The sequence below is a fragment of the Danio rerio genome, chromosome 22 (genome assembly GCF_052040795.2).
Source record: "Danio rerio strain M-AB ecotype USA chromosome 22, GRCz13ab, whole genome shotgun sequence".
Lineage (NCBI taxonomy): Eukaryota > Metazoa > Chordata > Actinopteri > Cypriniformes > Danionidae > Danio > Danio rerio.
In genome coordinates this window covers 14,688,049-14,715,010 of record NC_141042.1, presented here as the reverse complement: position 1 = coordinate 14,715,010, position 26,962 = coordinate 14,688,049, and the positions used below count along the sequence as shown (strand labels likewise).

Here is a 26,962-nt window from a genome sequence, read left to right as displayed (position 1 = left end):
CAGCACAAACTCAAACAGTACTGCTGCTACAATTACTGATAACAATAATAATGTACTGTAGGCTTTTATAAATAACAGAAGGGATTTGTTATCTGTCCACAGGTGTCACATGTCGGGATGATGTGAATGAGTGTGAGCGAAGGCCATGTTTCCCTGGTGTCAGGTGTGTGAATGTGTTCGGCTCCTTCAGCTGCAGCTCCTGTCCTCGGGGCCTGGAGGGAGATGGGATCTCCTGCAAAGGTAACATCCAACCTAAACTACATCTACTTTTAAAATAATAATAATAATAGTAGGCGAGGCAGTGGCGCAGTAGGTAGTGCTGTCGGCTCACAGCAAGAAGGTTGCTGGTTCAAACCCTGGCTCAGTTGGCGTTTCTGTGTGGAGTTTGCATGTTCTCCCTGCCTTCGCGTGGGTTTCCTCCGGGTGCTCTGGTTTCCCCTACAGTCCAAAGACATGCGGTACAGGTGAATTGGGTTGCTTAATTGTCCGTAGTGTATGAGTGTGTGTGTGTGAATGTGTGTGTGGATGTTTCCCAGAGATGGGTTGCGGCTGGAAGGGCATCCGCTGTGTAAAAACTTGCTGGATAAGTTTGTGGTTCATTCCGTTGTGGCGACCCCGGATTAATGAAGGGACTAAGCCGACAAGAAAATGAATGAATGAATAATAATAATAAATTAAAATTTAAAAGGATTTTGCAAGAATAAGTTAAACTGTCCTTAAAACAATATGACCACAGGTGTTTTGTGCATACAAAAAGTGTTAAACTGTTTTTTTTTCTTGCTTAACGTTCACCCACAAATGCCAAAGTAGCACAATTTTGCAGTTATTCAGACAACATACCTTAGCGTTACAGGGCTTTTCATTTCAAAGCATAAGATTTTCAGTATGAGCTCATCACTGTATAACACTTGTAATGTGATAGGACGCTGTGCAACGAAGTGCAGATCCAAATACAGGTTTATTGAGAATGGTCAAGCAAGCAACATTCACAATAAGGAGCAAATATATGAAGGTAATATAGAGTCGTAGTCAAAAACACAGGCAATATTCAACTATTTTAACTATTTAGAATTTTTGTATTTAGTGTTAATATTTATAGTTTTAAGTAAAACATTTTTAAGTACTCATGATAATTTTTTTTAATAAAATTACAAAAAGTTTCAATTTTCAGACATATTTATATTAATACTAATATTAATTAACACAAAATCAACACAGTGATTTTATTCTATTTAAGAATATGAGATGGAATCTCCTGCAAAGGTAACATCCCTACATTTAATCTTAAACTACATCTACATTAAAAAAATAAAAATAAATGAATAAATAAAAAAAAGATTTAGATTTAGTTTTTGAATAAAACAACTTTTTTTAACTACTGATGACATATTTTGCCATATTTATATTCATTTTTAGAGAACCCAAAACCAACACAGAAATTTTATTTTATTAAAAAATATGTATGAAATATTTAAGATAATTCATTTATATAAAAGTACTTAATTTGTAGATACAATAGATGCACCTTTTGCGATGAAGTTTTACTTTTAAACTAAAATAAATTTCATTTTAAAAGGTTTTACAAAAGATAAATGAAAAAGATAAATAAATCTTTGTTATTATATTCAAATGAAATATGAGAAAAAAACATTTTTAAAATAACAAATATTAGTATGCATGTAACACGCACAAATTTTAGAAGAAAAGTTTTATTTTTATTCACAATAACAAGTATTCACATAACAAGTGCTTCTTTACATTTTTAAAGAATCAGACTGTTTATTGTTAATAAAATGCTTGTCATATCATACAAATATTACCTTTCTCAAGCCATTTTAAAATAGTTGTCATTCTGAGTCTCAGTGATCGGTTGTTTCTGTTTTTGGAAACGCTGTATTTGCCCTGCTGCTCAGGAGGCTTCTCACAGCTGTTTTCCATCTTCCTCTGTACGCCTTGACAAAACGCTCTACGAATGTCTTTTGACTGTAATCTGCAAGCGATAAACCCTCATTCACAGGCGCCCTGTGTTCACGGTCCCCCCCCCCCCCCCCCCCCTTCCCATCCGAGGGACACAGATTTGATGGCTTCTTCATCCAAGCCCGGGCCGCTATTACAAACACAATCTGTCTGATTGCAGCATGCAGAAATACAACAGAGCTGGATCTGCCGTCCCGCTTTGATTATGACCAGCAGAACCATGGGAGGGAGAGCAATACAATCCAGATGGCACTAGATAGTTATCCACCTCGTGCACACGCAGACAACCATGCCAGACTCTGCTCTTGTCCTGAGATAATTGGTAAAACAGCTCCTTGCAGTTTCCACGTGGAGAGAAAAAGAGTGCAGAACTTCTCAGGTCTCAGGTGTGCAGCTTTTCTGACAAGGCGAAAAGACTGAACATTTCAGAGTGAGAGAAATTGTTAGGTAGATGTAGCATGAAGCCAAAAATGGCACAAAATGTTTGCCTAATGCAAGACAGCAGTCCTAAAAATAGAAACAAAGTGGCAAAGGGATTATCGATCGTACAGGTATTCAGAATTTATTGTATGTATATTGAACTGTGATTTTTAAAAGTTTAATGTGTTTTTAAAACAGAGCATGTTTGTAATAAAGACAGTAAAATCGCTGTCAACATTTCTATAATCACCACGACCGCATGGTCAGTAAACGCGCTTATATGTGTCTGTGTGGGTGTACTGCAAACAGCATTTGTGTGAGACTCATCATTTCAGAAAGGCTTGAATAAACGCCACCGCAAATACATGAAATAAACTTACTTGGTATGCTTGACTAATGAGTTGTATTTCAGCTTCATCCGAGTTTGTCTCTGTCATTGTGCTGTTTATCTGATGTAACGCATGATAAGAAGCAGACGATGGGAACGGTGGGTGGGGAGAAGCAGCTTGTTTTCATTTAAAGCCACAGGCTAAAAAAAACAGCTACAGTATACTCAGACACCAAAATGGATTCTTGAGGCTATAATAAGTTATCTGATGAGTATTTTTAGCTGAAACTTTACAGACACATTCTAGAGACCAAATGCTTATCTCACATCTTGTAAAATGGGAAAAATAGGTCCCCTTTAAAAAGAACCAAAATTAAAAATTTGCTCACAATTTCCTCTTCCTTGAGTGGTTTTAAGCCATTTTAACACACACAAAAAATTTTTTAGAAACATGAAACTATAGTAGGACAAAAAACAAATACTATGGAAGTCAGTGGTTAAAAATACAATGCGTACTATTTGAAAGTAATTGTCAGCATTTTTTCAGAATATCTTCTTTTGTGTTCAACATCAGAAAAAAATTGATTGATTGATTGATTGGTTGGTTGGTTGGTTGATTGATTGATTGATTGATTGATTGATTGATTTTCAGTTTTAGGTGAACTATCCACGCCATGCAACAGAAGACAAACAACAGCCAACATGAAAGAACATCAAATTGGTCTTTAATTTTTCTGGTTTTACTTAAGGCAACAAAACAAATGTGGCGATGACATCAAAAATCTTTGAGCTGAAAGATTTCTTTAATTAGAACATTTTCATATTTAAATATAACCAGGATGTATGTGAGTTGTTGTGTCTATTGCTTTTTTTGACTGGCAAAAGCAGTACATGTACAATTAGTAAGAAAAATTCTAATAAGGGGGTCAGCACGGTAGCTCAGTGGTTTTGCATGTTCTCCTCATGTTCGCGTGGGTGCTCTGGTTTCCCCCACCGTCCGAAGACATGCACTATAGGTGAAAACTGGCCTTAGTGCATGTGTAAATGCAAGAGTGTATGGGTATTTCCCAGTGGTAAGTTGCTGCTGGAAGGGCATTTGCTGCTTAAAACATGTACTGAAATAGTTGGCGGTTCATTCTGCTGTGGCGACCTCTGATAAATAAGGGACTGAGCTGAAAGAAAATCAATGAATAAAAATAATTCAAGCCAATTAGCTCAGGGTTTAATCCTACTCAGAGCAAAATGAATTCACCTGGAGGGGCTACATTGGTGCTGTGACCCAGATGGGAGTGAAGTTTCGGGGTTGGGTGTTATGGGGGCCAGGCTGCAGGAGTTGCAGTTTACCCGAAAAGGAAAATTCTGTCAATAATTACTCACCCTTCAAATCTCTGTTCAGCTTCAGGGCACAGATTAAGATATTTTGGAAGAAATCTGAGAGCTTCATCATCCTCCATAGACTGCAATGGTTCTGACATGTTCAAAGTTCAGATAGTTCCCAAAAAACATTGTCAAAACAGTCGATGTGTCTTCAGTGATTCAGTCGTTTATTATGAAGCTACATGAATACTTTTGTGCACACTCAAAACAAAAATAATTACTTTATTCAACACTTTCTTCTCCTCTGTGTCAGTATAGGCCACACATTTTAGTCTGGCCTAAAGAGATATGTTAAAGACTAACACAAGATCCTAGGGTCTTTATAATCCTGGACCAGGCTGTATCCTGAGCAGATGCTGTGGCAATCATTGAGGAGCGGAGAGCATGAGACTGATTTCTAAAAGTCCCCAGTGACAGACGAATCTCCGCATTGATTATGTGGGCTATCCTGAACACCCGCCGGGGACCTACTCATACCTGCAGCTTCTCCACCTTGGTTGTCCTGTGTTCTCCAACCTTCGGCCCCTAGACTGCAGCTCTGCACAAGAAATTTGGCCAGAGGAGAAATGGCTGTGGGACTTGTGGAGCTGCTCATCGATGGATTTGCTTTTCAGTGTTTGGACTTTCAGCTGTGAAATTTAAACCACAATGAACTGAACTAAACTGAACGTTAACTCTGAAAACTGAACTGCAGCAGTTTCAATTTACTAGAACTTGTATGTTAAGCTGCTTAGACACAATCTACATTGTAAAAGCATTATAGAAATAAGGATGAATTGAATTGAATTGAATCCTAAGTGTGCTTAGAAGCATGCCCACCTCATATACTAGAGATGGTAATTTAAAATAGCTTAAAAGGGGGATTAGAACAAGAGGGGTATGATAAAGCTAGTTGCAAGTTGGACCGGAGAAATTACATATGTACATAAAATAAAATGTAACCATACATGTGATGGATCCTTCTGAAATATGTTTTTATTAAAATTGTCAACAGTTTACAAGATTAAGGATTAAAGGGAGGGACAAGTCTTACCCTACTCTATTCTGTCCTTTATTCTGCACTTCTGACTTCTGTTACAAAGAGTGTAGAGCTCATTTTAAGTAATTTCTTTTTCTCTATTTTTCATCAGCACCAACAAGATTGGTCACGTCTCGTCCCATCACCCCTCATGCTGTCTCCCCATCAACACCTCCCGTGGTGCGGCCCATCAGCAAAATGACCGTGCTTCTTCCTAAAACGACCTCCACTCACCTCTTGACGGAATCCAGCAAAGCTCCAAGCAAGACCCCGGACAGCAAAGCCACCACCAGCCTGAGTCAGAGGACTGGCAAGTAGTTGTTTCCATTGTTCTGTCTCTCCATGTCCACAGATGGCCAGGAAACAAAACCGTGAGGGTTTCGTTTGGAGCCAAATCGCCCACTGTTGGTGTCATGACATTGCAGAAAACGCTTCTTTGTCTTTCCCTGGCGCAGTGTGATGTCCCTTCAATCCCCCTAGAGTCATTTCCTGCACATTTTTTTGTGTGTGTATGTGATGTTCCCAGGAAATGACTTTCCTCCAGCTGCTAAGCACAAAGCAAGACAAGGCCTGCTGGCGTGCCTTTGTGCTCGCACCTCTTACCCTTTCGTCTTGGTATAATGCCTGAAATTAGTGATTCTAATTAGCCATGCAGGGCATTCACGCTCTCTATGAGACTCAACAGAGCAAGGTTAGGGAAAGGACGTCTCTCACTCTCTATTTAGAAGAGTAATAGTCAAGAGACACACAGTCAGTTATCAGGCATTGCAAGTGTCATTCTGTAGGGAAGTGTAATCACAAATGTATAATGCATATAATACTGTATATTTCTAATGTAGAAAAACAAATATGAGCATGTTTTTATATAATATAATATGTCGAAAAATGTTTTTGAGAATGAGTTTGGGAAGAGATCTCAACCAGTATTATCAAGACAAGTCTAGACTTAAAAATATTTGAACAAAGAGAAGCTATTCAAAGTTCCTATACGTATTGAAGAAGGAGGTACCTACCTACCTACCTGTTTGCTTCACAGGAACTAAGAATGCTTTTAGTTATGCGATTGATTTTGGGAAGACTATATTAGTGCCTAATTCAAAATACGTGCTCAGCAAAGTTGATCTGCCCAACACATGCCACATAGAGTACTATTGTTATCAGTTCATTAACCTTTACAGGCCCATGGGGCATGCCTAGCATAGTCGTGCATTTATACTTCTGCTTGCTGTTTGTGTTGCTCTCCAATAACACTTCCGAAATGCTAGCTTGCAGTAGGTTATGTTATGTTTCTCTGTGTCGTTACTTTGCGGGTGTTTTGTTTTTTCTGAATGATAACTAATGGCCCGTTTCCACTGACTAGTATGGAATGATACGGTTCGGTATGCTTTTATGGCTGTTTCCACAGTGAACCACTTTTTGAGAACCCTTTTCAGAAGGGTACCTAGTGCGACAAAAGGGTGCCAAGATGCGAAGCTAGATGCGCAACTGCATGCTATTGGTTTACAGAGAAACATCACCAGCACATAAACAAGCAGGAGAATATACATATACAATATACATATACATATAATATACATATAATAACGAGCCATGGTGAACCCGAGCTTAAACAAACCTTTGTCATCCTTGTCACCCTGTACACCATAGTTGTTTACAAGACCATCTAAATTGAGAGCAGTTTCGCCTTCTCACAAGCAAGGCAAGGCAAGGCAAAGGCAAGGCAAACTTTATTTATAGAGCACAATTTAACACAACCGTAGTTGATCCAAAGTGCTTTACAATAAAATAAACTAGACAATAAAACTAAAAATAACTGGTATTAAAAATACAATGAAATATATTTAAAAGTAATACTAAAATATAAATAATACAAAAATAACATGCATGCATCCGTCAAAGGCAAGAGAGTAAAAATGTGTCTTTAAGTTAGATTTAAAAGCATCGAAAGAAGGAGAGATTCTGATATTCAGAGGGAGACTATTCCAGAGCCTTGGGGCCGCAACACTGAAAGCTCGATCACCCTTTGACTTGCAGCGAGACCGAGGGACAGACAAAAGAAACTGATCATGTGATCTTAAGAATCTACAAGCTGTATATGGCCTAATAAGCTCGCTGACATAGGCCGGGGCAGAATTGTGCAAAGCTTTATAAGTGAAAAGAAGAATTTTAAAATCAACCCTGTATTTTATAGGTAGCCAGTGCAATGAGGCAAGGACAGGGGAGATATGATCTCTTTTCTTAGTTCCTGTTATTAATCTGGCGGCTGCATTTTGGACCAACTGTAGCCGAGAGAGTGTTGACTGAGGTAGGCCAATGTACAAAGAATTGCAGTAGTCTAACCGAGAGGAGATTAAAGCATGGGTTATGATTTCTAAATCTTTTTTAGAAAGAAAGCGTTTAACTTTTGCCACCAATCTAAGCTGGAAGAAACTGCTCTTCACAACCGCATTTACATGTTTGTCAAACTGCAAGAGTGGATCAAAGATAACTCCGAGATTCTTGGCGTGATTGTGCAGATTGTCGTTTAGGGCTCCTAGCTGAGTTTTAATTGAATTGTTGGTAGCAGCAGGACCTAAAATTAACACTTCTGTTTTATTCTCATTTAGTTGCAGAGAGTTATTTGTCATCCAGGTCTTAATGTCGGTAAGGCATAGGAAAAGATTTTCTAATGATAAATCTTTTCCTAGTTTGATTGGAAAGTATAGTTGGAGATCATCAGCATAGCAGTGATAGCTTATGTTATGTTTGAGTATTGAGCTTAAAGGAAGCATATAAAGAGAAAATAAAAGCGTTCGCTGCATGTCTATATTTGAAATAACATGCGCATGATTATTAAAGAACTTCTCACATCCGATCTTTTAAGAAGCGGACAAACATGAGAGGGAAGTACAAAAAAACAAAGGAGAAGCCTGATAAAAGCCCTTTTTTCAGCAACCTAAAACGTGAACAAACAGCCCTGTTTAATTATTATAATCACCTTTTTAATTTTTATAATGACCTGTACTGACCCGTACCATACTGTACCACTCAGTGTAAATGGGCTATTAATATACAAGTAGCTAAAACTCACTTATTCAGAGATGGTAACCAGGGATGTGCAACAACTATAATAATCATACGGTGAACACAAATCATCTGGAGCTCCTTCACGGGACTCAACACTCCCTTCATTGGGCTCGCGGCTCTCAGCACTGCCCACACTTGGCAAAGCTACCAAGCCGACCAATCACAGAGCTTGTCACTTTTTTGAGAGGTGCACATCAGCGTTGGCGTTAGCTACAGCGAGGGCTATATGACCGCACAAAGGCTGCTCCGGAAGTATAAATCAGCCTTTAGTTGTGGGTATTGATAATGAAAGACTGCACTGTCCAATCATTCACTAACCTACAACTGCTGCCTGTACTGTGATTTGAATCTGCAATCTTTGGGTTACAATCTTACTCTAACCTCTAGGCCACAACAGCCCCCAGTGGCCCAAGAGGAAAATTCATTACTCATGGGACCCCAATGGTGGCCAGCTCCAATAGTTTTAGTTTCCAAACTACCTGATGCAAGAGTCCCTAAAATGAACTTTATCATTGCTGAACAAATCCTTGTTCTTGTCCTGACCTCTAGAAGAGACTCGTGTGAGATTAATGGGGTCATTTCCTCTGGAGAAAAATAAAAGAAGCAGACATAAACAGAAAGGAGAAACAACTCATTTTAAAAGAGGTCTCTTGTGAAAAGAAAAAGGTCCTTGGGCTTTGGAGGAGATCTCAAAGTTGTCTGAATGTCAGAGTATAAAATTTTTCAATTAAAAATCAAAGATCTAAGAATGAACTCAATCCCTGCCCTCGTCAGATTATTTGAAAATTAAATCATCTCAGCTAGGAGGAAAAAAAATAATAATAATGACGTTTTTGACGTTAAACCTGGTGTCTTGAATCTTAATAAGCCATATTTGACCTGAAAGGGAATAAGATTGTATTCTGTGGAAATGTTGGTCTTTCCTGTTGATTTCCTTCACACAGACCTGTCAACAACTCAAGAAATTGAGCGCACAAGTCACATGACCTATGTTTATGGCACTTTGTTGCAAATAGCTCAGGGGCCCTAACAATATTTGCTAGGACTGCCATGACAGGCCCCTGGAGGACATTGGGATGGGGAATGTAAATTGGCTTTATGGCTCCATTCCCTCTCCTCATCTTCACTCGCTTCTCCTGTTCACTCCCTCAGGTTGTGTCCTCTGGGAGTAAAATGGAAAGACAGAAAGATGAGACATCAAGCACAGAAACTTGAGGGGGTTCCCAGGGAATAATTGTTCTATAACCAGCTTCGCAAAGACATTTTTGCAGCTCTTTGTTCTGCATTTAATACAATGTCATCTTTCATTATTCTCAATACTTTGTTTGATGAAAAAGAGATTTTCTCTAGGAAAGTTTTTCAGATTATGGAGGTTATTTTATGGAATATAATATGAGAAGAATTTAACGTGTCTTAACTTCATCCCCACTAAATGCTAGTTGAATTCATAGAAAAACAACAGAAATTTTTCAGGGAACAATACTCTTTTTTTTTTTTTTTTTTTGGAAACAGGCTCATTTTACGAATCCCCTAGTTGAACCCATTTTGAATCCGTTTAGCCAATCTTTGGGTCTGGCAGGGGCTCTTTTTAGCTTATCTTAGCTTAGCTTAGAGTTTTGATCATTTCCCTGTTTAAAGTTTGACTCTGCTGTAGTTTTATATTTTTCTAAGCCTAGTGGAGTGTTCACACTAGACATGGCTTGCGCAATTAACTTGTGATATTCACGTGTAAATAGACGCATGAACTTTTCAGTTTTTTTGCTTCATTCATGTTTCAAATACGGTTAATTTGTACATGAAATTCACTTCACAATAGAAGTAGATTCATGCCATGGCCATGGCTCCTGTCCTCTAGTTTTGTTGCTAAATGGCTCACATGGATTTTATTGAGAGGGTAGCTGTGCTTTATGTGCTTTAGGAAGGGTGAAAAACAGCGTAGATTCATTCGGCGCCGTGACTGAGTCCACTAGATCCCTTCAAAGGTGCACCCTGCACTGTCATTAACTCCTCCAGATACTATTCTTGGATGATGGAAGCTTTCAGTGGTACTTCCGACTAAGCCGAGTCCAGTTTAATGAGCTGTTGTCCTTGGTCGGCAGGAAGATTTCCCCCTCGGGACACCAACAAGAAACGCATACTTGAGCAAGCTCTTGATTGGTTAATGCAGTGCACCTCAAACACATAAAACACTCAGTTTGCACAAATTATGTAATTCATGCCAATAGATGACTTAACATGGAAATCACTTGCGCTTGACGTGTCATGAATGAAAAGAATGAAATGAAGAAGAATGAAAAGTTGATATTTTTTATAGGTCAAAATGGCTAAGAACTATACTCTCTTTCTGGCGTAATAATTAAGAAACTTTCCTGAAGAAAGTACAATGATATTGTACAGCGCCTGAAAATCAGCTTACTTGGTCAATATGACCACCTGCTTGCACAGAGGGAGCGAGATGCTAATTGTCTAATCTGATTCATTGAACTATGCTAAACTAGGGTAAAAGAGCCCCTGTCAGACCTGAAGATTGACTGAATAGATTCAAAAGGAGTAAAACTCATCTGCTTAATTCTAGGAGACTTTAAAAATGAGCCAATTTCCAAAAAAAAATTTCTTTAAAACATCTAATTTTGGCGTTGATTGTCTCATAACTGAAAGATTCGGCACAATGCTTTACTCCCTCTGTTTAAGTTTGACAAACTTAGAGTATCGCTGTAGATTGGGGAACCCCTATAATTGTTTTATAGTGTGGTCTACTTTTTAAAGGTTATTACCCATATAGAAATATCCATTAAAAGGCTCCCTAAAGAGTGCTACAAACCAAATGGTTAAATTAATTCATGTCATTCTCCAGTACCTCGGTCGTCCTTTTGTAAATAATAATTGAAAATGAAATTAGACTGTTTCCTCGATGGACATTTGTCCCTAGGCAGCAGTTCCAACAATGCTTCTCATTGTATTTTGTCGAACCTTAGTTTGCACCTCTGTTGAAATTAATTCAGGGAAGGAAACAAAAAAGACTGAGACAGAGTACATGGTGGATTTATAAAGTCTACAGAAATTTGCTATCTCATGAGTCATCGTTCCCAAAAGGTAGATAAGGCCAGTGTTTGAGGAACGGCGACAAATAGCACTCTCCGGAAAGCGCTATCATCCTTGGGAGCACCTCATCTCTTTCTAATACAGTCTTGCCGGCTTGCAAATTGCCTGCCATCACACTTATGGAGGAAGATGAGATGGCAAGCAAAGGGGATGCAAGCTGTCACCCCCCTCAGCCAATAAATCCCATCCCAGTCTAAGGGATTTGCGCTGACCTTGCGGAAATGGGACAAAAAGCCTGGGCAATAACCCTTGATATGTGTAATCACAGGGCCGATAAATCTATTTTTAATGGAAGACAGCTGCTAACTCTTTCATCTTTCTCTGCTCCGTTGGCAGAGGGCAGGCTTCTTGTTTTATTTGACACCGCACGTGACGCTCTACAGAACAGGTGCATGCATCTGGCTGATTGCGAGCAAGTTGAGGGCGTACTTATTTAATAAAATATGGTGATGTGACCTCCTATACTGCTGCAAAAATCATTTCCTGCGCACTCCAAACGTGCTTGATGGATCTTGTAACCTCTGTGTGGTGGAGTAAAAAGGGATGCTGGTTTGTTTAGTGGTGTATAAAATGATGAGGTAACTTTTCGTCAGAGCAAATGAGGTAAAAATTTCAGGGTATTGCTTCACACTTTCTGACATCAGCACATCTTCCCTGGTGTACTAGCGAGACCTCAATTTCCCTGCATAGCTAATCCTTCGCCAGTCTTTTGCGCTTGGATAACCACTGTAGGATGTGGAGGCCGCATGAGACTCGGAAATTGTTAGTCAGAGTTGAAGTATAGGTAAAATCAGAGGATCCAAAACTCAGGATCCTTGTCCTGAATTGAGATCAGTCTTGTACTGTGATGCTAATGAATATTACAGAATGCTGAAAGAACTAAATATATATGCTTACGAAGTCTCTTTAAAAATCGAAATAAGTTTTTTTTAGATGTTAATATCAATATGTTAGTCTTAAGTTTATATAATGCGCTACAAAACAGTGGCCATTATTTTTAGAAGATCTAAACATCCATTGCTTGCAGTTTGTTGCTTGGGCTTAAATGGATAAACGATTTTTTTTATGTAACTTCATACTTCGCTTTCTCATCAAAACTGCTGACCAGAGTTGGTTGTAAAGCGTTCCACAGTAACATGTTACTGTGTTTTAATTACATTTTTGGGGAATGCAGATATTTGCATAAATTTGTGTACTTTGATTACAGATACTAAAGTCAGGCGACAAGAACTGACCTGTTAGCTTCATGTTTTGTATGGCGCACATACATTCCGGTAGACTAATCACTTTAGACAACCACAAAACACCAAAACACTGCAATGTTTTTGCATACTATAGATGTTAATGGTTACAGGTATCCAGTTTTCTTCATGTCTTATTTTTTGTTTAAAAAAAGACAAACAGGTTTTTAACAAGTGAATGATAGAATTTTAAGTTTTATATGTCAAGCTGCTGTGATTAACTCATTGTAATGATATTTATTAATTCATTCATTCTTTTTTTTTCGGCGTTGTCTCTTAATTAATCTGGGGTCGCCACAGCGGAATGAACCGCCAACTTATCCAGCCCATTTTTTACGCAGCGGATGCCCTTTCAGCTGCAACCCATCTCTGGGAAACATCCATACACACTCATATGTATTCATACACTACGAACAATTTAGCCCACCCAATTCATCTGTACCGCATGTCTTTGGACTGTGGGGGAAACCGGAGCACGCTAAGGAAACATACGCTAACACATAGAGAACATGCAAACTCCACACAGAAACGCCAACTGACCCAGCCGAGACTAGAACCAGCAACCTTCTTGCTGTAAGGCGACAGCAATACCTACTGCACCACCGCATCGCCTAATGTCTTTTAGTGAATCTTAAATTACTGAAAGAGCTGCAGTTTATTTTGTACTTTTAAGGTATATTCTATTTGTTTTAAAAGTAACTTCAAAATAATTAATATTCTGATTACCTTTTACATTAAGTAATTAGTAATGTAATCAGATTACAATTTTCCATTAGTAATAAGTAATTTGTAATCTATTACTTTTTAAAGTGACTTATCCAACAATGTCTCTGACCAATCAAATGCATCTGACATGTCTTTTCATTTGCTTTTCATTTTATGCACTTGATCATAACCACTCTCAGTGCCACTGGGATTCTATGTATTCTATATTTATTAACAAAAATGCACATTTTAAAGAATTTCACGGGACCTTTATAAAGCAACTATTTTTTCCTTTTCATTTTTGTCCACTGTGCAGGTTTTCCCAATGGACAGAATGTGACATTCAGGTGTGCAAGTAGGCCGTGTTTTCCAGGTGTTCAGTGCATTGACCTCCGGCCGCCCTACACTGGCTACGTTTGTGGACGTTGTCCACCTGGATATCAAGGCAATGGGCGCACATGCACAAAACATTCGAAGCATGGCAGTAAGTTTTTTATTTTTTTATTGGTGTTTAACAAGAACATAGGAAAAATTACAGATTGTCTTAGTACTCTTATTTTCCCACTTTCCTCTCAAAATATGATAAATAAAATTTATGAATTATAAGCAAACATATCCTCTGAGAGAAAACATAATAATAATAAATTAAAAATAAAATTTAAATAAAAAATATTAATAATATTGAGCAAGTTAACAATAAAAGAGTAAAAAACAATGTTAAGGAGTCAATATTTCCTCTTTTGAATTATTTACTGTGTTTTAGAACTGATATCAACTGAACATGGTAAGCCTTTGATATAGTCCAAAACAGGGTTGCAGGTCTTGAAGATTTGAGAGATCCTGCTAGTAAACATCTTAATTTCTCAAGTTTTATGCAGCTAAAGATTTCTCGGATCCACATGTCATGTGATGGAGGAATCACCTGTTTCCATTTGATAAGAATGGCTGGTCTAGCTAAAAGAGTAGAAAAAGCAATAACCTGGCGAGATGCAACAGTCAAGTCAACTCTCTCTGAAATACCAAAAAGGGCTGTCAAGAGGTTAGGGTCTAGATTTATGTTAATAGCTTTATTAAATGTATCGAAAACACTGGACCAGAAATTGTCAATTGAGGGCAACTCCAGAAAATATGTAGATGGTTCGGCAGTAAGTTTATAATTTTTTTTATTATTTATTTGTTTATTTTATTTAAATCAACCCTTGTCATCAATTAATTATTTTACTTAAAGATGCAATAGGTAATTCTCTTCAGAAATTAGGCTGGTTGAAAGTTTGAAAACATCCTGTTAGCAATTAGCTGGTGTGAATGTATATAGGTTCTGTTTTAGTATTCAGTAAAAAGATGTAGTACCAAGTAAAGATGTAGGACTATGTTTCGTTAATCAAAACATTGATTCAATAATCAAGATTGATTCTATAATAAAGTGCAGAAAGGATTACATCATTGATGCATTCATGGATGCGGTTCAGTCAGAGAATGATAGGCAAACATCAACAACCTACCGTCTGCATTCAGGAGACATGGCTTTGGATGGCGATTTGGAGGGTTGGGCGTAAGCTTTCAGTGCTAATACTGTGCATTAAAAAAGCGGCAAGAGCATCAATGTACCGTAAGTCATTAATTTGTCATGACAGCCATTGGCGAGGACCAGCACGACACGTCTTGTGGCCGTTGAGGAGAGTTGAAATCAAGTCAACTTTATAGTCATGAGCTATGACGCGGTTCGCCGGCAAGCAATCGGAATGTAGAAGTGCACCGCTTGAGAGTAGTCCAGAGACAACAAAGTCACTGTGAACTTTGGTCCCGACCACAGTTGTTCCCAAGAGTTGCGGTCACCGGATTTCCAATTATTTATGATGGGACAGGGCGACCAGAGCAAACTTTGATGCTCTTGCTGCCTTTGGTGTGAACGCACAGTTAAGCTAATGTTAGCATTTTCCAAGAGCTCTTTATTTTACCTTTAAATGACATTTTATATCTAATTTCAAAACAATAACTTAAAAAAACACAACAACTCTGAAAAAGTTATGTTGCTAGAGTTGTAGCATTATCGTGAAGACTAAACTTATAATTCAGCCATAAAATTTTGTTTGCCGCTGTTTTCATCTTCAATCCTCCTTTAATCCTCCTTGTTTCATCTCCTGAAAGCGCAAAGCTCCAGTAATTAGGGAAAAATGTAATGAACAGGAAACAAGGCTGTTGTAATCCTCAAAATGCGACAGGTGCTTTGATACGGTTGATAACTGAGACCTGGAAACGTCGAAAGCTCAGTCATGCACAAGCTGCGGCATGGTGCTTGCTGACCCACAGTGTGTTTTTGGCTGACAGGAATAGGGAGCGGAAAGAGACAGTAAGGAATTAAGAAAAGAATGTGTAAACTCATTTAGAAGAGGGGATGAGGAGAGGGAAGAAAGTGGAGAAGAGTTAACAGAAAACTGGGTTTTTAACAAAGTAACATATTCTTTGGTCTTTGATTCCCCTTTTATTTTTATTTTTTTTAGAAAAGCAAACTACCAGACTGCATCTTATCCCTCCTTATCCCCAGAGTACAGTATGTTACATTTCACTCAATGGAAATGTTGTTAGACTTCTTAATCTGTTCCTTTGCTAGAAAAATCCCTCAAATACATTTTCCTAGGTTGCAGTATCGCAGCATGACGGTAAAAGCCTTCCGAGCAGGGTAATGACTTTTAATGCATTTTTCTCTGTGAATGGGCCACTGCTGGAATCATTCCTAATAGTGCCGTAATCAGGAGTGAATCCATGAGCAGCCACAGTGGGAACTAGGAAAGAAACAGCTTTATTTTGCAAGCTAATTCCCTCATTGTCACCACATGCGGCTCTGATTCTCCTACACTCAGAAACGACTGTGTGTCTCTGTTGTTGGATTGCGTTTTGTTGTACTGCATCTTTGTTCCTCATTTCTGGATGGGGACAGAATAAATCTTGCTGAGCAGCCACAGCAGCTGTTTTTTTTTTAAACATATTGTTTATGAGTAAATATAACAGCAACACCAGGTTGTTTTAAGCTTGTACTAAGCGCCATTGCATCATAAACGCTCTTCTGGTGGCCTCATTGTTTAAAATCTTCAAAGGTCTGTTTGAGATCTCCAGAGGATGATGGTGAATCATAACTGCAGGATGTACTCTCAGTCCTATCCTTTCATTCTGGTGTCCTTGTTCTTTTTTTCACTTGGTAATGAGCTTTACCATGCCTTGTTGTGTCAGACAAGTTAACTTTTTAAACGAACACTCCACAAGTCCCCAACAACAGTGGTTCTCAGTTCAAGTCCTTGGGACACCCCACCCTGCACATTTTTAGGTCTCTCTTATTTGACAGACAAGGATCAGCTCATAGATCAAGCTGATCTGAATCAGGTGTGCTAAGTAAGAGAGATATACAAAATGTGCTGGGAGGGGGGTCCCGAGAAATGGAATTGGAAACCACTGCCCTAGGAGAGTTATATTTATTTATGTTTCTATCAATTTTGCATAATAAGCTTGTCTTGTCTTCTAGCACCTCGCTACTTACCGCAGATGACCCAAGCCAAGAACAACCCATCTCGCATCCCCCACAGTGTTCCCCATCTGCACCTCCCTGTTCTTCCATTCAGGCAAACTCAACGACACCTATCCTCACTTGCGAAGACACTTCACCATCAGGCTACCACTCGCATACCCCTCCCGCCAACATTTCCACCTGTCACAGAGAAAAGAAAGTTGGCGCTGACGACAGGACGCATGCCGGCCTCAACTAGCGGAAGGGATCAACTTCTTTCTGGCTCTCACAATCAACTCAATGTTCTCCTGAGTCCCACGGATCGAGATGCTTCAGTTAAAGTCTTGACAGGTGGATTTGCGGGTGTCACATCTGGAAAAGTCACTTTACCTCACACTTCAAGGCATGTTGAGGCACTGAGGCAGACTCAAAAACAATCTAGTCCGGCCACAATTTCCCAAGCTCGACCTTGGACTCCTCCAGACACCCAGCGACCCCTAACAGCAGCTTTAACCTCCCTCTCCTTCTCCTTCTCTGAGCCGGAGTTCTCCGCAGATGGAGGCCTTGGAGCTGGAATTCAAGACCCTTATGAGTCCCAGCCACTTCCCCAGGAGAGGTTCACCTACCTTGGTGAACAAAGCCACACCAAGTCTTTGAGCAACCAACCAGCTCTTGAGAAAGGTAGACACCCAAGCAAAACCAGCAACGTGGTTCTCTTAGAGGAGAGAAGTTTCTCCTGTGCAGATGTTTCTTGCTTCCCTGGAGTACACTGTGAGCTTGCAGGGGATGGACAATCTAGATGTGGACGGTGTCCTTTGGGGTACACCGGAAATGGACAAATGTGCAGAGGTAAGTCTAGATGTATAGATGTCATTTCTTTATTAAGCATTTAGTCCAACATTAGTGACTTGCTTATCCATGACACAATTTTTTTGTATTGCCTACTTAAAACACATATGTACCCTGCTGATCCCAGAATGTGTGTAATGGTACCTTAAAATACAGGTATCTAACCTTAAGGTGTTGCTAAATAGATTTTAGACATACACTAGTCCAGGGGTTCTCAAAATCGGTCCTGGAGGGTTGGTGTCCTGCAGATTTTAGCTCCAACATGCCTCAACACACCTGGAAGGATGTTTCTAGAAATCCCAGTAAGAGCTTGATTAGCTAGCCCAGATGTGTCTGATTAGGGTTGGAACTAATCTTTGGAGAACACCGGCCCTCCAGGACCAAGTTTAAGAACCCCTGCACTAGTCTATACCCTTTTGAACAATAACACAAAATGGCTACCTTTGAGGTTGTACTATGTTTATTCCTAAAATGTTTATAGCAATATCTTATAGATAGACACTTCAGTTACACTTTGTTTTAAAGTACAATTCTCAATATTAACAAACCATACTATATAACTAGAACTTTAACTCGATATACTGCCAATTTGCAGATTATTAATAGTTATTAAGGTAGTAATTGGGTTTAGGTATTGTGTTAGATTAGGGTTATAGAATAACATTAAGCAGAATGTGTACTTTATAAGTACTAATAAACTATTAATATCTGAATAATAGGCAGAAAATAAGCCACTAGTTAATAGTTAGAATTAGTTCCTATACCAAAGGTGTCAAACTCGATTCCTGGAGGGCCACAGCCTTGCAGAGTTTGGTTCCAACCCTGCTTCAATTCTCCTATCTGTATGTTTCAAACAAGCCTAAAGCACTTAATTAGTTTGATCAGGTGTGTTTAGTTAAGGTTGGAACTAAACTGTGCAGAGCTGCGGCCCTCCAGTAACTGAGTTCGACACCTGTGCCTTATACCGAATGTGTTACCAAAACTTCTATTCAAAGGTAGTAATATGAACTTTGTGGGGTAAACGATGTACAGTGTCTTAAAACACCTTCGTATTCTGTTGAACACAGAAGGTGCATATTAGCATAGACTAGTTTATTTCCCAAAATTGTGAATTTATGTAGAAATTTTCAATTTGATCTACAATGAGTTAGCGAATGAACTGAAGGCATGCAGTCTAAGACCTAGACTACAGCAAAGTGAGTAGGAGCTTAAAACTGACAACTGACAGTAACTGGTGTAAACAATAAACTCATTCCCTGAGCATGCTCCAGGCATGAGGAATAAATACATTCCTTGAGCTCCATCCCGTGGGTTCATGAACCAGAGAAAATTAGGAGCAGTGGGTGGAAGAATCACTAGAAATATGTTTTCTATTGTAATCCCATGATATTGCATTACTATGTTGAATTCACTGAACGCAGTGATTACTTATGCATTCATGGATTATTTTCAGGCACTGTTTTCGAGGTATGAATATAGCGTGAACATGCACAGGTGTCTTGTGTTGAGCTCTGCGAAAGCAGATGGCAGCGGATCCAGCATTGTCATTAAACAAGAAGTTTTGTAGTGAAAGTTATCCAACTATTCAAATCAGCCCTGCATTTTTCAGAATGCTTGAAGGAAGAACGTAGGGTGAATCTTAAAAAGCAAGCATGGTAATTATCCGCAAATAAAACACCTGCACTTTTAACACCAACGCTCTTTAATTTAAAGTGAAAGGTACGCGTTTAAAATAGGTTTAGTACATACCGAATCTGTATGTGGCCATGCTTTCTGTGCTCCAGGCTGCAGATGGAGGCAAGTACGTGTTTGCATGTTGATGGAGTGTATCCGACCATGTGTTATTTGTGTTTGCATGCCATTTGTGTCTTCAGCCGTGTGCAGACATGCCTGCGGTAGAAACATGGAGTGCGCGGCCCCCAACACGTGTCGCTGCAAGAAGGGCTACAGTGGGCCCAACTGCGAAACAGGTCACACAAATTAATAATGTGGTTATAGGTACGATCACTTAAGCAAATATGATAATGTTTTTATATTTTTATTTATTCCCAAAGCTGTCTGCCATCCAGCCTGTCTAAATGGAGGGAAATGTATAGCGCCCGATATATGTGAATGCCTGTCTGGGTACCATGGAGAGATCTGTGAAAGTGGTAAGAGCATGTGCGTCTGGAATAAAATTTCATTTGCTGCATCCGAAACTGCATATGCCGCCATTATACATTGTCTAAATGCATAGTAATTTGAAAACCAGTTAGCAAGAAATACCCATATTGTGTACTACATAAACAAAGATCATGGAAATCAGGAGACTTTACAATACATTTTGAAAATATTTTAATTGATCACCCCAACTTTAGCCTATGGTCTCTATATGTAATATGAATATGAACATATTGTCGTTTTTGTTAAATTGCATATTTGCAATTTACACTTGCGAGGCGATAGCGAGATCAATTTCACAAACTTTCACTTTTGAACCTGTTTCAAAATTAGGCATTTTTAGGCTTACACAGCCCTATTTGCATGAATGAACAAATAGGAAAAACACATTAGAAATATATCATTTTAAGTTCTAAATGACCTCTGTAGTTAATTTTGTTTAAACTACTACGAAGTAACATATTGACAACTTGACAAAGCTAACCTGTAACAGTTGTTGTGTTCCAAATGATCCACTATGGTCACTTATGTATTCATACACTCAACTGTGCATTGCATGAGGTTATTGTCTTATTAAGTTATACTGAACAAAAATTTCCCAAATTTCCCAGTTGACATTTAACGGTTGCCAAATTAGTGAAATAAATGACAAAATTGTACCTATTATCTGTACAACCACATTCACCGACGTAGGCAGCATATTCACTTACATAGGAGAAATTTGCATGCACAATCCAAAATAAATTCACCAATCTAACCTCAGCACCTGTTAGCCCCTCCCCTTACTCTACATGAGCATAGTTGCGACCATTGAGTTCAACATTCCACACTTATCTTTATTGTTTCAGTGCATCATCCAGGTATTAAAATAATATACTTTTTTTATTATTTTTGAGTGTGAATGCACTACAGACACTATTAATACTACAGAATAGTGTAGAATAGTGTGTTAGTAAGCAATTCGGGATGGACGTTTTATGTTATTGGCACTAGCATCCTACAAATCTGTGCCTTTTACCTCTTTCTTTTAAGAAGCAGCTGTGCCAAATAATCTGTGCAGCCTTGATGATGAGATATGTTAGCTGTTCCCTTTGTGTGAAATATGGTCATATTTTGTGCGCGTTTGGTCGTGTGAATACTCCCGCAGCTCTCTGCAGTTTGCCCTGCCTGCACGGAGGCACCTGCGTGGGCCGAGACACCTGCTCATGTCCCTATGGCTTCGTAGGCCCCAGATGTGAAACCAGTAAGTCCCGATAAATCATTTCGGCTTGGGTTTCAAGCACATGTTAAATGTAAGCTCTTGCACCCCTAATGGTCACATGAGGTATTACAGTTTATAAATGGTTTCTTTTACACAGTGGTGTGCAACCGTCACTGTCAAAACGGCGGAAAGTGCACGTCGCCGGATGAGTGCGAATGTCTGGCAGGTTGGACGGGACCATCTTGCGAGACAGGTGAGTGTATATGTGTGTGTGTCTTTGTTGGAGTGTGTGTGTATTTGGGTGGCTCCCAATGGGACCAATCTCTTCTCACTAAATCCATCTTCTATGTGTGTGTGTGCTGCTTCCTGGTGGCATTTAGCTGATGTAGAACCTCTGTCTGTTCATTTTTCATTCCGTCCTGGCGGCTCAGAGAAAACAGCAGCTATTATTTCAGCCGGATGATAACTTCCTCTTGTCCACCGGAGAGGATCAATTATCATCTATTGAGTGGAGAACCTCAGAGGAACAAATGCAGTTTTTTTCACATTAGACCATTTGGTAAAAATGCTTGTATATAAAAAAGTACACTTTACAATCCAATTTGTTGACACATTTAAGGCATGTTTTTAAGATCAACATAAAGTGTCAGAGCTTTGCCTTTTGCTTTTATAAATGAAAGTAAAATATATGAATTTGCAATATCTACATAGAGGTCAAAAAGTAATTCAACATCCCATTTTTGGAGTCCACATCAAGTTAAATTGACAAGTTATTTTATATAAACATTAAATGCAAGTTAAATGTCGACTTTAATGTTCATGTTGTTTTGTTTATGTAAAAGTTAAACAACTTATTCTGACGCGTACATATATAAAACATCTAAAAGTTATTTAATATGTCATCAAATTATTCATGTTCTAAATATACCTGACAAGATTTAGGGGCCCTATCATACACCCAGCGCAATAAGACGCAAGACGTGTTTCCCCCTATTTTCAGACCAGAGCAAGCTGAATTTTCCTGTTTTTTTCACCATGTTGTTTAAATAGCAAATCCATTTTTGCCATTTTGTGGACTTATGGGTGTGCCGGTCTAGAAAAGAGGTGTGTTAAGTCGCATTGTTGACGCGTTGCTATATTGAGGAACTAAAATAGACATAATTCATTTTAAGCATATTTATATTTTTTTTATTAAAAACAAGCTTAGATTTGTCCACCTGTCAGGTTTTGGACCATATGGGGCATAGGACGTGTGTCTGGAAATAACTCTTTTGACCACACTTCGTTATTATTGTTTATTTATTCCTTTGTCTGGAAATTAGAACTGAATTTGCGCTTAACAAACGAAATGAATTATGTCGGCTAATGGATGTCTTTAGTGGTGTGCGTACAACAACATTTCCTTAAACGAAAAAGAGAGGAAGAGAAAGTGAAAGTAAAGAGGCTGAATGTAGGAGGCTCATCCTTTATCCTCGTGCTGCAGATGGTTTAACTGTTTTCTCGCCAGTGAAGCGCTCAGTTTTTCTACTTACAAGGTCTGCCAAGTAAATAGCAAATGTGCCTGGGTGCGACTCAACTGACTCTTAAAGGAAATAGGGAATGAAACTCTGATTGGTTTATTCACAAAACACACCCAAAACTCATTAAGAGAATAAGCTCAACCCTGTTAGACCATGCGCTGCGGCGCAGAGCGTATTTTTCTGTCCTTAAAATAGCAAAAGTGAATTCGGACACGGCCTTAATGCTTTTTCGCCTTGCGCTTTAGACTTTGTGCCTAGATTGTTAAAATAGAGCACTTACTATACACTTACAGTCATATAATGTTGTCAATAATACAGTCACAAATAATTTTCAACATAATTTTTGCTTATTTATTCATGTGCCTTTTAATAGCTTTTACATTTTAAAAAATTATTTATATAATTTTTAAGCTTTTTGATTTCGATTAAATGTTTAATTTACATCTCATGCTGCACTTTTATTTTTACAATAACCAATGACTAAATATACATTGTATTGATCAAAAATAAAAATGTTTTCTTCATTTGAAAAATCATTAGAATGTGAAGTAAAAATCATGTTGCATGAAGATTTTTGTAAATTTTCTGCTGTAAATACTTAATTAAATGTACATCGCTAAGTGCTTTAATATTTAAATTTTTAAGATTCCTTAATTGACACTCATGATTGGTTTTATGTTCCAGGGTAACATTATATTTATTTTTAGCTTCATTTAAATGTAAAAACTATATTATTTTTCATAGTTTTACTTAATGACACAATTAAATGCTCTAGGTAAATGTCATATTTTAATAATTTTTTTAAAATAATTTGTTACAATTGTATTGTAGTGATCTCAAATGGTTTTTAAAGGAACCCCACTTTTTTGGGGAGTGGGCAGGAGAAGGGCTCATTTTACAAGTTACATTTGGTTAAACACTTGTTTATTCATTTTTGAACGATATGGTTTAATCTGATTCAATAATGTATTTTAAAATTAAAAGGGATCCCACCAGACCAGAAGATCTGAACGGACTCAAAAATGGTAAAACTCAACTTTTTAACTCTAAGGAGGTTGTAAAAAAAAAAGGGTACTTTTACACTCATTTTCCCAATTGGCACGGTTCATTTGGCATATGTGAAACCTGCAATCATGCTTGAATCCACACCAAATCAATCGGTCCGAATAAGGTGGTCCCAGCTCAATTGAAATGAACTCTGGAGCGGATCGATTGTAGTGAGAATACAAAATTATCTAACGAACTAACAAGCAGGCAATATTACAGTGCATTATGGTAATTTAATACCTATATATATATATATATATATATATATGTGTGTGTGTGTGTGTGTGTGTGTGTGTGTGTGTGTGTGTGTGTGTGTGTGTGTGTGGCTATATGAAAAAAGAACTATTGGTATGGTGGGATGTCCTACAGGTAAATGTGCGTTTCATGTCAAATACGGAAGTAAAATCATACTGAACTATTACCCAGCGGTGTTTACCTATCATCTGATAATTTGTTTTAATTTTTTAGTCGTATAATATTTTACATTAGGCCTATTATTTTGTGTAATTCTGCACTGACACCTGGAAAGAAAGATTGATCTTCTTCATGATCTGACTAGAGTCTCGCTTCATCTCTTATTTCTCTCTATAATTTAAGCCTATAATGAATAATTCTAGCCAACGTTTTTTTAATAGATTGATTGATTCAATAGATCGATTTTTACAACGCTTGATTACTAAAATGAGGCTATGTATGAGAAAGTCTTCCCTCTGTGATGTATATTTGGTGACGATATCTGTGCGTGGGTGTCAAAATTAAAGTGCACATTTTCGCTCATAGTGTCTCATTGCTTATCATCATAAACTGAAATGATGACATATGATAACTGAGCGAGATCCATTAAACCTTTTATTAATAAACCTTCAAACTCAGAATCAGAATTAGAATCAGTTTTAGTGCCAAGTGTGTTTCACACACATAAGGAATTTGTTTTGTCTACAGAAGCTGCCAGTGTACATAAAGTGACAAGTGACAACGAAATAAATATGAAAAAAACAAGTTGATAAACATTTAACAAGATGCAGTTAGTCAAGATATCTGGATGTTAAATTGTATGTACAGATTTGTTATAAATATACAGGTTATAAGGTGCTGTGTACAAATGCGAATGTAGAAAGTATTGCATTGTATATTGATGTAAGGTGCTTTGTACAAGTGCGTATGAGAAAGTATTGCACATATTTATTGCGCAGTTGGGCGAAATTGAACAGTTCATGAGGTAGATGGCCTGAGGAAAGAAACTTTTCCTGTGTCTGGCTGTTTTTGTGCTTGGTGCTCTGAAGCCCCGACCAGACGGTAACAGTTCGAACAGGTAGTGTGCTGGGTGCGAGGTGTCCAGAGTGATTTAGCGAGGCCTTTTACTCGCTCTGGAAGAGTACAGTTCTTGAAGTGTAGGAAGGGTAGTGCCAGTGATTCGTTCAGCAGTCCGGACTATTCGATGTAGTCTACGGAGGTCGGTTTTGGCAGCAGAGACAAACCAGATGGTGATTGAAGTGCACAGGATGGATTGGATGACAGCTGAGTAGAACCGCACGAGCAGCTCCAGTGGCAGGTTAAACTTCCTGAGCTGATGAAGGAAGAACAGTTTCTGCTGGGCTTTCTTCACAATAGACTCTATGTGAATGTCCCACTTCAGATCCTGAGAGATGGTGGTGCCCAGGAACGTGAATGACTCTACTGCAGCCACAGTGCTGTTCATGATGGTGAGTGGGGGGAATGCAGGGAGGTTTCTCCTAAAGCCCACTATCATCTCCACTGTTTTGAGCGTGTTCAGCTCCAGGTTGTTGTATCTGCACCAGAACACCAGCCGCTCCACCTACTCTCTGTATGCAGACTCGTCACCGTTCTGCCTGAGGCCAATAACAGTAGTGTCGTCTGCAAACTTAATGAGTTTGATGGAGGGATCTTTTACGGTGCAGTCGTTGGTGTACAGGGAGAAGAGCAGTGGGGAGAAAACACAACCCTGGGGGGCACCAGTGCTGATGGTGCGGCTGTTTGATGTGATTTTGCCCATTCTGTCTATCTGTCAGAAAGCTGGTGATCCATTGACAGGCAGAGCTAGGAACAGAGAGCTGGGTCTGTTTGTACTCGAGCAGTGAGGGGACGATGGCGTTAAAGGCAGAACTGAAGTCCACAAACAGAATCCTTTCGTAGATCCCTGGTTTGTCCAGATGTTGTAGGGTATAATGCAGCTCTGTGTTGACTGCATCGTTCACAGACCAGTTTGCCCAATAGGCAAACTGCAAGGGGGCCAGTAGGGGTCCAGTGATGTCCTTCAGATATGCTAGCACCAGTCTTTCGAATGACTTCATGGCCGCAGATGTTAAGGCAACAGGTCTGTAGTCATTGAGTACTGTGATCTTTGGCTTCTTCGGGATTGGGATGATAGTGGAGCGCTTAAAGCAGGATAGAACTTTGCGCTGTTTCAGTGATCTGTTGAAGATCTGTGAGAAAATGGGAGACAGCTGGTCAGCGCAGGTTCTCAGACAGGCTGGTGAAACACCGTCTGGGCCTGATGCTTTTCTTTTTTTCTGTTTACTAAAGATCTGAGGCACATTATCCTCAGTAATCTGAAGTGCAGGGGGGCCAATATGAGGAGAGTTTACTCACTTGACTTGTTTTAGCTATTTTGGTCTGTTTAAAAACTTACCTGTGTGAAAGTGAGCCGCACCAAGAACAAGGTGCAACATTGTAATTTCAATCACTGTTCCGGAACAAAACAATCGATCTACAGGTGTGAAAGCACCCAAGCCTACGTTAAAAAAAGTGTGTTGTTCCTTTAAAAGAGCCTGACAGTGAACAACAACTTGTTTTTTTTTATCTCTTTAAACAAATAAATCATTGTTTTTCAGCTGAAGCGCAGTGAGTTTGACCTCCCACACACCGTCTAGGCAGCTGTCTAGGTTTTATTCATGTTTTATTTAATAAACGTATCTGTCTCTGTGTAGCTCTGTGTGACCCCGTGTGTCTCAACGGAGGGACCTGCGTTCGGCCCAACTCCTGCACCTGCCAGCATGGTTTCTACGGGGCGCGCTGTCAAAACGGTAACAGCTTTTCTTTCATAATCCACCTTCCTGATGCATCACCTTATTTTCTAAGAGCTTACAAAAGTCGAATATCAATTTCTTCAGAGCGTACGGGGTGAAACTTGACTTCTGTGCGTAAGGAACGATAAAACGGACCAGTCCTAAAAACCCATTTGGCTTTTATTGAAGTCTTTCGCTCATGTCGTGGCCTTGATGTGTATATATCGATTCCTACTCGTAGTGAGGAATGATTCGCGTAATTGCTTAAAACAGTGGCCCAGGTAAAGATGTTTTTGATAATAGGGAATGACTCTAATGTCTGGGTTACTTTAGGTTTGAGTAATATGTTAGAGCTTTTAGAGAGCGTTTTCGCGGTCATGTCAGATTTGCTGTCGTTTATTTCACCTCACGGCTGTTTGATATATC

At 38.9% G+C, this 26,962-nt stretch overlaps 1 protein-coding gene and 1 long non-coding RNA gene across 2 annotated transcripts in view; one reads left to right on the top strand and one right to left on the bottom strand.

The window, feature by feature from the left end:
• si:ch211-246m6.5 overlaps positions 1–26,962 on the top strand; it is a 116,314-nt gene that overhangs the window by 82,763 nt on the left and 6,589 nt on the right. Inside the window, exons 19-27 of the mRNA XM_087304092.1 lie at positions 103–240; positions 5,233–5,430; positions 13,551–13,718; positions 16,752–17,582; positions 19,457–19,552; positions 19,637–19,732; positions 20,890–20,985; positions 21,101–21,196; positions 26,459–26,554. Of these exons, the coding sequence (XP_087160218.1) occupies positions 103–240; positions 5,233–5,430; positions 13,551–13,718; positions 16,752–17,582; positions 19,457–19,552; positions 19,637–19,732; positions 20,890–20,985; positions 21,101–21,196; positions 26,459–26,554 (1,815 nt within the window). The remainder of the gene's footprint in view (positions 1–102; positions 241–5,232; positions 5,431–13,550; positions 13,719–16,751; positions 17,583–19,456; positions 19,553–19,636; positions 19,733–20,889; positions 20,986–21,100; positions 21,197–26,458; positions 26,555–26,962) is intronic.
• LOC147831528 (uncharacterized) lies at positions 1,694–5,576 on the bottom strand. The gene is made up of 2 exons (XR_015521804.1): positions 5,355–5,576; positions 1,694–2,376 (listed from the first exon to the last, which is right to left on the bottom strand). It is a non-coding gene; the product is annotated as an uncharacterized LOC147831528 (long non-coding RNA).